The following is a 12,621-nucleotide window of genomic DNA, read 5'->3' on the forward strand; positions in this document are numbered from 1 at the left end:
GCCAGACAGCTTTTAGGGATATCGAATTGGTTGTCCCCGGCGCAAAACCGGGATGTCTGGAATCCCTTATTAAGGCAGGCCTAGACTGGATACCGGTTGTTGCACCGTTGATGATGATGATGATGATATGCATTGAATTGAAGCCAATTCAATACCAGGGCACCGGATAAAGATAGACAATTATTGATTAGGCAAATCTGGAAGAATTTGTATATTCAACTTGCCAAAAGCCGATACGAACGCATACAGCATATCCAAGACTTCTGTTGCATTAATGACAAGAACTGTACTTTGCTTACCAGCCATCGAGCCGCGACGGATAGATGGCGAGAATATTTCGAAGAAATGTCAGTTGAAAAGTTCATCCTCCTCCACTTCCATAATCATTCCCGACATTTGGCGAAGTTGCACCTGTCAGCGCAACTAAAGTCGTGGAGGCAATAAAACGAATGAATTCGGGGAAAACAACAGGACCCAACGACATCCCATCTGAAGTCTTGAAAGTGAAGAGTGTCTCATAGTAAATATAATCTTGAGTACCTTGTCCAAAATGAATGAGAAAATGAATGTGAATAAAGCTGAGTTTTTGACGATCGATCCCCATGAAACAGGCACAATCACTGGCAGCGGCAGTGATCTGCCTAGAACTGAACGATTTAAATACCTCGGGTCAACGCTATCAGGTTATGGAGAACTGCGTTATGAAATTCTTTCATGCATTAACGCAACCTGGCTGGCGTTCCACAACTGGTGTTCTTTGTAATCGACGTATCAGCGAATGTCTCAAATCAAAAATTTACGGCGATGTCGTCCGTCCTTACGCTCTCTATGATTCTGAGTTTTGGCCGACTATAAAAGACGATTAACTGCGTCTTGTGGTGATGGAAACGAAGATATTGCGTTGGACTAGTGGCGTGACACGTTTTGACCGCATCCGAAATGAGGATATCCGCGATCGGTGGGATTGCACAGATCGTGGAAAAACTGCGAGAAAGGTCACATAATTTGCGCCAACTAGGATTCACTTGCCAAGATTGGTCTGAACATCGAAGTCGATGGTAAGCGACCAAAAGGCCGACTGAAACAACGGTGGCTTGATATCCTCGACGGGGATTTAGAAACCCCGCAATTGCATCTACATCAGGAATTTGATAGAACCAAATGGGAAACCGATCACGAAGAGCAGACCCCGCTTCTGCATGGGACAAAGGTTGAAAAATAGAAGATGATCAAAATTGGGGAGAACTGAGTTTTCTTCTCCCATTAATACCGAAAATTGTTAAAAAAAAGAAAAACAAAACAATGACGCAAAAAATTGCAAAAACTATAGGTTTTGGCAAAGTAGCCGAAGAGAATACATTTGAAGTATTCGAACCCGGGGGATATTATACAAAGTTAGGAAATATTCTGACAGAAATATCGAAAAAACATTTAGACTAGAAAGGAAAAGAGTTTTCTTCCCAAAAAAATGCGATATATTTGAGACGCATGACAAAGATTTTGGCCTGATTTAGAGACTGAAATGTGAATTGTACAAATAAAGGAAGCTGAGATTAGATCATTCAATCAATTAATCTAATTTTTAAAACTCTTTACATCTGTCGTAATCTTTGAATGAGGAAAATTGAATTACATATATTCCTATTTATCATTTTATTATGATTTTTATACTAAAAATTCCCTGCATTTTTATGTAAATTATCAGGAGCGTTTCTCTGATTATTGTCGGTATTACTATTATTTTCCGGTGCGGTCACTTATGGTAGCCGCGATCATGCCCTTGCTGAGGCTGCTGTATGATGACGAAATTAGTGCACGTGATCTCACTTATGATTTTCGAGGTACCCTATCATGGTGTGATGGTCGAGATGGACTTTGTTTTTTGAAACCTATCTCTGCATGGATATCTGATTTAATCACACTCCTACAAAAGGTTCCGCTAGGCAGGTAAATAGTCTCCCCATTATGGTCTTGAAAAGGAGAAAACTCCTGTGGAGTCAACTTCGGAAGAGATCTAGGAATACAGACCTTGGGCGCTAGAAGCAATGTGGTTATTATGCAAACCCTTCTTTACGCATATTTGAGTTTTGTCACACTCCTTGGTAACGTGCCTTTGATCTCAAGTCAGCACCCTCTTGTATCCATGCACGTATGAAAATGCCCCTTCTATATCACCAAAACACCTAGTCCGGAATAGGGACTTTATTATACTGGGTTCCCAAGGAAGCTCCGTGCCCGGAGGGAATTACGCCTTTCCCACCCCCTGTCGTCAGGCATACGTGAATGTTACATTAATAGTATTTACTAGGACATTTACGATACTGCTAAACTACGATGAGGCATTACCAGAAACTAGTCATAGCAGAAAATAAGTGAAATTATCAGAATGGTTACATCAAGTAACCTAGGTTTAGTGAAATTTGTCGGAGATTAGAAAAAAATATTGTTATGCCGGCGTTATTTTCAATGAAACTATGATTTGTAACAGAAAAGGTAGCGAACGCTAACAAAGAAAATAAAACTAAAATTTGGAAGAATGCTTATCTTTCGATTAGATGAACACGATCAACATGTGGCTCAAGTAGGATGCGCCCGTTTATCATACAGGAGGAGACATCAAGTAATGCTTAGAATATGCGGGCGGTATTATGAATAAATAAAGAATTATTTCCTATTTTGTTGGTGGGAGTTGAAGCCCGTTGCCACGAAACGACAGCGAAAGCGCGTAGGTGTGGTTGACGCGTTATGGCTCACATTGGGGTCTATGGCAACCACATTACTGACTGAAATAAACGTTTGTGTGATTTTGTTATATTCCGGAACTCAATTATGTATTCCAATCAGCTTCTCTTTAACTGGAATCAATTTGCAAAATATATGATTCGCGCGGTAGTTGATCCTTTACTGCCCTTTGAGCGCTGGCTTCAATTTGAATAGCTGGAGTGTATGAGGTTGATATAAAAACTTCCAAGTGTTTCAGGTTACTATTATATTGTGTGGCAAGGATGTGGCAGGAAACGATAGTGACTCGAGCTGCGGTAATACACTGCACGACGTTGAAATTGGATGATAAGGAGTTTATAAATGCTGGCTATGCACTACTATTAGAATATTAAGGTGGTAAATTCTGCAGCAGTCATTTCTGCAGCGGAATGAATGGACTGAGAGTCTATATATGTCGAAGTCATTGCCCCCAATAAGATTCTAATAATCTAGGTTGGTTTACTTTTTATGGGCAGCAGAAGCAGATTAACGAAAACCAGCAGTTTCAGATAAAGTAAGTTCGGATAGCTTAGTGGTTGAAATGCTAATCAGTCTCATGAGTAGAAGAAGAATTTGTGTCGTATGGTGGACGTGAGGTATCAGTCAATTCAGGTGTCAATGGGTGGCTCAAATTGAGGATTATGTTCGCAATTGTGCTCAATGCTGACTACATCGCTATGACGGTGACTAATTTTGCAATAACCAGGTTACAAGCATGCATTACCTTTAAGATTATTCTTAAGCAAATGCTACTCCTATTCCTTTAGCTTGGTGATTTATGAAAGCCTACTCCCAAACTCTAACCATACAAACTGCTGTTCGTTTAATTCAATGTAATTGTTTCAATTGATTATGCGAGTACGTCAGTATGTTTTCCAGTACTAGAAAACTCCCATTGATTTTCTTTAAGGTTCAACAATAACTGCATTTTATGCATTTTGTACCAATAAATAGGCGACATATTCAAGCTCAGAGTACGTTCTAATATGTCCATTTTGACATTATACCACTTGAATTCATTTTATTTTGGTAAAGTTTAGTGCTTTGATGTGACGATTTTAAGTACCTTCCAATTGATTGATCGCAGTGAAATTCATCAAAACATTAGCACACCGCTATAATACTCATGAGCAGGAAGCCAATGTAATTATAGGGTTTTCCTGTGCCGTTTCGTTAATTCAGAGACTCAATTTGTAGTTTCCATAGAAATATGTTATGAGCAATACTGCGAAATCATGCTCAAATCATAAAGAATTTAATAAAGAATCATTGAACCAGCTTATTCCTTTCCAATAGTATGCAAGCCTGTAGCAGGGACAACACACATTGACTAACACGACCTTACATAAACGAAGCTTGAATGCCAGCTCGGAACACGAGACCGAAAAGTTATACCCTGTTTACCGGGCAACTTATCTATTGAGCTGATTGACTAAAGAACTTCTTGGTTATATTAAAGATGTTACCAAGAAGGATTAAACCCTTTTGAAAATTTCCTTTCGACCACAGGCTTGTTGTCATAAGAATCGAAACGTGAAATATACACAAGTCAGTGACTACAAGTCGAGTATTTCTCTCAAAACTAAAAGTGCAATGGAGGAGGCTTTCCTAAAATTGACCGAAATCGAAATCAACTATTCAAAATTGATAAGCCAACAAAGGTAAATCGTTTCGTCAAATCGTTTAAGGGGTAGAAAAATTGTGGAGAAAAACAAGCATATTTTCGAATTATTTTAAGCAGAACAATGAAAAAAAAAACAAAATTCTGAAAAAGATCCTTAATGGTACATGTAATACACTGAAAACATATAAATTATTTTTGTAAAATAATGCGAAAGAAAATGGCAATTATAAAGTTTTTCTTTAATGAAGCCTTTCTTTTTGAAGGGCACGAAGTCAAACCAATTGCACCTAGAATTTTTCTTTACTTACGTTTAATATTTGGATTATACATATATATAGCATTAGAAGTACCTACATTTGTTTTGATATGTCAATTTTCGAAAAAACGGCGAATTTAAAAAAAATTTCCGACAAAAATAGCCAAAAAATAATTTATAAACAAGTCGGGAAACCGGAAGCTAGACGCTTCAGGTATGAAAGGTTTTGTGTATTTCTTTTATAAAGAGATTTGGGTGTGCATTTGTCCCATTAGCATGTAGCACGTAAAATATGCATATATTATGTGAAAATAGCCACTTTCTAGTGATATTGACATTCATAGTCTTGAATTTGCAGAGGAGCACAGATTTGACCTAGTATAACTTTGTTAGTAATAGTGTGATTTTCACCAAATTTTGTAGGATCATGATCTATACTGTAGCGTACATTGCCGCAAAATTTTGTGATTCTAGGGTGAACTTAAGGGGGGTTTTCCTGTCAATTACTAAAAATTATAGTAATATACTATTATTAACTTTATTTGAACAGGTATCGATATGTAGGGTATTTCGGAGCCTAGGCATCATATAGTGGCAGCCCTCTGATTTTTTCCAGATTTTTCGGTTGGGTAGTTCCTGAGAATGGGTTCGTTAAATAAATGACCACTTTCAACCCCCCGCACTCCCCACCTTTTCAAATTAAAGTCAAAACTAATACCGGCTTCGAAAAGTACTAATCGAGACCTTTCATTTGATACCCCACATGACTATATTTGATGAAAAAAAATTTAGACCCCCCTTTTGCATGTATGGGGACCCCCCCTTAAATTCGTCGTAAGAGGATGTAACTCACTATATGCGTGAGCGTTCACAGTTCCCACCTTTCTACCAAATTTTGTGTCAATCGCTATAACTGTCTCCGAGAAAAATGCGTGTGACGGACAGACAGACAGACAGACAGACAGACAGCGGTATGGAAGCGGCAGAAGTTGGTGCTTCTGCCTAAGCCTGGTAAACCACCAGGTGAACCATCCTCATACCGACCCATATGTCTTTTGGACACGGTGGGGAAAATGCTAGAGCGGGTAATCTATAATAGATTACTTCCAGTAGTTGAGAGCCAAGGCGGCCTTTCAGATCGGCAGTATGGGTTCCGTAAAGCCAGATCAACCATTGATGCCATCAAATTGGTTACTGGCTTGGCCGAAGATGCAATCCACGGAAAGGGTAGTACCAGCAAATATTGCGTGGTAGTAACCCTGGACGTGAAAAATGCATTCAATTCGGCTAAGTGGAATCTAATCCGGAAATCCCTAGCGAAGGTTGGTATTCCCGCCTACCTCGCCGCAATTGTCGATAGTTATTTAACTGAAAGGAGGCTCTGGTACGACACTGATGACGGACCGCAGGAGTACGTCATTACCGCGGGTGTCCCGCTGGGCTCCGTATTGGGCCCACTACTGTGGAACATCATGTATTATACAACGATGTACTTAATCTTCCCCTTCCGGAGGAAGCCACAGTGGTGGGTTACGCTGACGACATTGCACTGGTTGTTGTCGCAAAGCATCTCGAAGATGCTGAGTTATACTCAAGCGAGGCAATCAGTGCTGTCAAATGCTGGTTGGAGAGCTCTGGTCTGACGCTTGCGGAGGAAAAAACGGAAGTGGTCTTCATCACGAAGCGCCGGAAGAGAAATTACGCCTGTGTTAGAGTCGGGAATCATATCATCACTTCCAAGCCGGCCATCAAATACTTGGGGGTGGTGATAGACAGGAAGCTCAGCTATAAGCAACACGTACAGTATGTTTGTGATAAATCATCCACTTCCAGTATGGCCCTGGCCAGGATGATGCCGAACGTGGGAGGGCCACGGCATACCTCTAGGTTGTTTATAGCCAGGGTGGTGACCTCAATCATGCTCTATGCGACCCCAGTTTGGAGCGAGGCGTTGCGGATGTCAGTTAACACTAGCAAACTGAATGCAGTCTACAGGAGGACAGCTCTGAGGGTATGCTCTGCCTTCAGGACTGTCTCAGATGATGCAGCATTCGTCATCTCTGGAATGATGCCGATTGACATCTTGGTAGATGAGATGGCGGATATATACCATACGAAGCCAATCTCTCCCTTATTGCCGATGAAGAAGGCTGAGAGGGAGAGATCCATAAATAGATGGCAAGAGCGGTGGGAACGCTCGAGAAAGGGTCGGTGGACTCACAGGCTCATTCCTGCCATCAAGGAGTGGTTGGAGAGACGACACGGTGAGATTAATTATAATCTCATCCAGTTTCTCACGGGACATGGAGGATATCTCCAATACCTTTACAGGTTTAAATTGGAGACTTCACCCGACTGTCCAAATTGTGATGGAGTCCCAGAGGACCCAGAGCATGTATTCTTCCACTGTCCGAGATTTGTGGAAGAAAGGAGGAATCTAGAGGAGACTCTAGGAGAGGTGCTGGTACCAGAAAATGTGGTGCCGAAAATGCTAGCACATCAAGAGAATTGGGATGCGGTCAACTCCATGATTGCATCAATTCAAGATAAATTGCGAAAGGCAGAGGAAAGGAGAAAAACGCGGTCACGTGCGTCGCGTATAGAAGAAATGGGATTAAGCTAGAGTGAGCTGACTCCGCCCCGTGATGTAATACCTTATGGTGGTTCCGCGGGGCATGGAGGGAGTCGGGGGTGGTTTTAGTGGGTAAAAATCCCACACGCTGGTGTGTCCAGACCAGTGTCTTTTGAAGATTTCCACCTCCTCAAAAAAAAAAAAAAAAAAGACAGACAGACAGACGGACAGACAGACAGACAGTAAACCGATTTTAATAAGGTTTTGTTTTACAAACAAAACCTTAAAAAATACTATGTAATGTATAATAAGTATACAGGTAAAATTTCAAGACAATCGGTCAAGGTTTGTTCGAGTTGTGAGATCGGTAAACTTGAAAAACGTAGCTTCGGGAAAAACGCCTTTCAAATTTTCGGTTTGTTCATGTCCGACTCAGAGGGATTTCACCTAAATTCAAAATAGAAGGATATAGACATCTTCTCCACCTCAATCCGTTCAGCATATCATTCATAAAGTAATAGCGTATTCTTTTGGTAAAAAACCAAAAATTCGATTTTTTTAAATTTCTGCAGTGACCTAATCCCTCAAGTAGCGTCAATGTTTGCTATAATACCTGGTGCCTCCTGAATGGACCTCCTTCTCCTATTTGGAAATCACCAAGAGCATGAAGTTTGAAACATATTCAAATAATTGAGAATTAGTTTACGATAGTTTAGTCACAATATTGTTCAAAAGTAGAAATTGACAGTAGTTTATGTTTTGTATAATTGCCTTATATACGAAGACGCAAGGATGAAACTCTAAACTCAGTCAAAAGGAGAAATCTTGTACAAGTTTGGAAGTTCGTAGATTTTGCATCCTGGTTTGCTTTCCTCAGTCTTTTACCTAAAGCAGCCGTATTTCAGTCGCAGTTTCAGAGCCATACTGCTCTGAATTTTTATTCAGCATTTTATTTCACTGACAAAAAAGCTGTCACTTGACATCAACGACCAATAGGGACATAGCAATTTCGTAACTTCTTATCAACGCACCCTCGAACATTGCGTCATTACGCAAAGTCAACATTTTCATCATGGTAAAGTTCATGAACGAGAAACGTTTGGAAAGTATTAACATTTATGGTGGTCGCAACTTTAGGAGGTATACTCTAATTTTCAACCTTAACAATCGTCCCACCCGGCAAGCTGTGTGCGCTATAGTGGATAAATTTGAGTCCGCATTTTCACTATTCGATATTCCGGTGGCAATGAGATGTCGCACCGTTCAAAGCGATGAAAATATTTTAGCCGTAAGTGTATCGATTGAAAATGAGCCAAATCAGTCGATGTTAGGTCGCTCTCAGGAATAAGGCATTTTCCGAACCACACTGTGGCGTATTTTGCGAAAACTTCTCTAACTGAGCCCTTTTAAGGCTTGAAGAAAAAGAAGTATTCCATCGAAAAATCATCTTCAGCGATGAACGTCATTTCTGGCTGAATCACGTTGTCAAGGATTAAAATCTCCATTATTTGTTAGCAACAAACTGTCATATGCTTCAAGAGACACCATTGTATCCTCAAAACAGATATGAAAGGTTTCTGGATATCTGGGTACATGGTGGTTCCAGTTATGCACAACTCGTAGTGTAATATACCCGATATTAAATTCGATGTGGTACTGACGTTTTATCTCTTGGGGAGAAGTAACTTGATGTGAAATATGGTGATGCTTCCAGTTAAGGATTAACTTAAAGGAGGTTCACAGTAAATTTTAAAAATATTATAACGTACAATTATTAACTTTATTTGAGCAGCTTTCGTAACAGCGAATATTTTGAGGCCTAGATACTAAGTGCTTGGACTACCTTGACCTTTTTCAGATTTTCCGGTTGTGCAGTTCCTGAGAGTGGGTCTTTCAAGTAACTGACTTCGGGTGCCCTCATTGCTCGCTTTTGAAACCAATGTTAAAACTAATATTTGCTTTGGGAAGTACTAATCGAGACTTTTCATTTGATACACTACATATTAGCCATATTTGGTAAAAAATATTTTGTCATGAGTACATTAACTTCAACATCCAGCATCATGTGTGGGGGTTTTTAGCTCCCGCCTTCTCACTAAATTTCATGTCAATTGGTACAGTCGTTTCTGAGAAAACTACATATGACCGACAGATAGAGAGACAATGAATCGATTTTAATAACTTTAAAAATAATATTTGATGTCGTTGTTGGCAGCAAAATTTATTTTCGTTGAGTCAGATATTCCGGAATGTCATTTTGAACTATACTAAATTTCATGTTGAGTACTCCTAAGTCGCGATAATGCTTTATATGTGGAAGGCTTGGTCACACAATCAATTTTCCCGAGTGTAGCAAATTCCAATGCGCAAAAGAAGGCAATGAAACCGCAATCATGTACCTAACAGTACCAAGTGTGTCTTATGCGAAAGTTTGAATCATCGCGATACGGACAGATCACGTCTAAAATGAGTTCAATATCTTGAATTAAACAATTTAGCAGTCATTAAAGACATTTAAACGATGAGGTCTAGAAATCATCTTCGAATTATTACATCATTTTGTAATTTTGATGGAGTTGATGCTTTTCCTCGTATTCTTGGACGAAACCCTTAGAGCCTTTAGAGCCGTAGGGCGTGCAGACTACGCGTACGCGGAGCCAGAGTGTTTAAAAAGAAAGGATAAATTCTTGATAGCCAAACCTTTTGATTTCAATAGCAACGTTCCGGTATATGAACATCCTAGCAACAAGCTCTATATTCAGATATGCACAAGGTCTGTTGCAAAGTAAATGAGACTTTTTCAAAATCTCTATTTACAGTAACGCTATCTTTTCACATGAGTAGGAGAGGAGAGATACATCCTCCTCTGACGTTATATCAAAATTTCGTGACCAATGGACAATTAGAAGCTGCTTTATAAATTATAGTGTGTTTATAACATCTCTCGAAAAATAAACTTCGAACAAAGAGCGAATATTAAGTTTTGTTTGTAACTTGATGAAACTTTTAATGATACACAAGATCGTCAAGAAATCAAGTACAACGAACATCCAGGTCAGAAAAGTTTCGAGATTACGTTAAGTAACATTGAAATTGTGGGCGAATTTATAAAAAATGAGCCAAAATCTTCTTTGCATGGATATGAGAATCGAATTGAACATGTCATCGCATTTTATCCGAAAAATTAGAACTGGGAAAGGTTTGTGTTCGCTTTGTTTCATACAAATTGATTAATGACCAAAAATTGCTTTGAATTCAACATTGTAACGACTTAATCGGCCTAAATGTGACGAAACGTGGTGTTTTCAATATGATCACGAAAAAAAGTACTCAATGGAGCCAGATCCGAAAAAAACGACGCCGCGTCAAAAGTGGGGACACATTTGAATTGTTCCTATGATTCAAAGGAAATGAACCACAAGGTCAACTGTGTGAGGCCGCAAGGCTATCAAAGTGGAAGCTGGTCTTTTGCACGATAATGTGCCGGCTCATTGTTCTACGTTTTTCACTGTTTTTCTGAACAACTCACATTTTAATCGTCAACCACTCACCCCATTCTCCGGATTTGGCACCTCGTAACTTCTACTTCTCCGGGCAACTATATACATTTGGCACTGAAAGGATATTGAGACCGGGATTTTGAAGGAGAGATCAGAACGACTTGAATATCCATTCGATATGCTAATTTATCGTGCAAAACATTCTACCGATGCCCAACACATGTTCAATGAATAAAAAAGTTTCTGAAAAAGCTAAAAGATTGTGTTGCTTTTGGAAAAGTTTCGTTTGCTGTTCGACAGGCTTTGTATTTCTGAGATTCCATTAAAAAAACGTCACAAACTCTTCCGAAAACATGCATGCAACTTATAACCTATGAGGCGTGGGCTTAAATTGGACTGCAGGCTTCAGCAAAGTTTTTATTAATAGGTATCCAATCATTTCGAATTTCGGTAGGTAGCGCTAGCGGGAAGTTAGTTTTAAGAAAAAGAGTTGGATTTCAAACTACAGGAGCAAATTCCATCTAACAGTAAAAATAAATAAGAATTCTTCTAAACTTGAAAAATACATGCGTTTCATCCACACTACTTCCCAAAATTTACAGCTATCAATTGATCATATGGTAAAAGTCTGAAGGTGTAAAATTTCTTCGTCAACCCCTTTCTACTTTTGCTTGTTTTTCCTAATCTTAATGGGAAATCTTTGTGAACGATTTCTACCACTTCATCTTTTCAATTCTGGGTGCTTCTCGATTCCAATCTGCAAACTTTAATTCAACTACACAAAGTTTTAAACTCCAATACTTCTTGACTGTTAGTTATTGACTTGAAGTACTAAGAAGTCCCTTATAAACTTGCACATAACAACAAAGAGTCAAAGTTATGATTTGAAGAATTTTCTTTGTTTTGTCTACAAGAGTTGTTAGAAAGACTTACTCTGACCATGCTTGTAGGAGTGGATGAAACTATCTAGTTGGTGAAACGGTAGATGAATGCGAAGTTCAACGTCGCTATTCTTGGCCTCTGCCGATAAAATGATTTGTACGAGAGATTGAAATGTTTTGCACTACTAGGGTTTAAAATCTGAGGAAACTATTTATATTTTCTTTCATTTTCATTTCGTTACCATCTACTACTTAACACTAATACCATCTCTACCTTTATTTACCGTTTGCAACAATAGCAACGAACTGGGAACATATCAATTTCCACTAAGCCCAGCACGAGATGGTAAGATGAAAAGTCTTCACGCAGACGACTTATCAGATTTCCTTTAAGTATTTTGTTATTTAATGAAATGTATTATGCAATTATGGGGGAAGTTTAAGCAAAATATACACTTCGCAGAAAATGAAGATTATTTTCATTTAATCTACGTAAATCAAACCATATCTAAATCATTCTCCACATAATGTTTTCTTAAAAAAAATACAATAATTGTGTACGTACATGCACCTGTACCGGCATTGTTTACTTTTAAGGTGAAATTTTTTCGATAAAGTTTAAAATCCTGATGTGCATGCCGTTCCACATAATTATATGTTCACAGTATTCGACATTTTTTAACTAATTTTGTTTTATGAGAAATTTTTCTCCACAAACTTAGAAGTCCACTAGTATTAAAACATTAAGTTTAAAATATGTTTAATTGAATTCTATTGTCCTTTAAAGTTTTGTTATTATTGTTGTTTTATGAGGGAGAAAAAATTGATTAGATAGTGTAGGATTTTTACTCAATAAAAAACTCAACCTCTTAAAACTACGGCAAATCGTAAGCAGACCGACTAGTGACTCTTTTATCTTTTATCAACAATAAGCTGAAAAAATCATCGCACCCGATCATTTCTTATAATTTATACGGAGTTTTACACCATCTGATCATAAGAAGGCTTCAACTTTTTCAGGTGAC

The 12,621-nt window shown here is 38.7% G+C and overlaps 1 protein-coding gene across 1 annotated transcript in view; it reads right to left on the reverse strand.

Moving 5' to 3' along the window:
- The window catches only part of LOC119647265, a 29,311-nt gene extending 17,546 nt beyond the window's left edge, over positions 1 to 11,765 (reverse strand). Inside the window, exon 1 of the mRNA XM_038048153.1 lies at positions 11,649 to 11,765. Coding sequence (XP_037904081.1) covers positions 11,649 to 11,657 — 9 coding nt within the window. The 5' untranslated portion in view covers positions 11,658 to 11,765. The remainder of the gene's footprint in view (positions 1 to 11,648) is intronic.
- Between the last annotated feature and the right edge of the window lie 856 nt (positions 11,766 to 12,621).

The sequence above is a fragment of the Hermetia illucens genome, chromosome 1 (assembly GCF_905115235.1).
Source record: "Hermetia illucens chromosome 1, iHerIll2.2.curated.20191125, whole genome shotgun sequence".
Taxonomy (NCBI): Eukaryota; Metazoa; Arthropoda; class Insecta; order Diptera; family Stratiomyidae; genus Hermetia; species Hermetia illucens.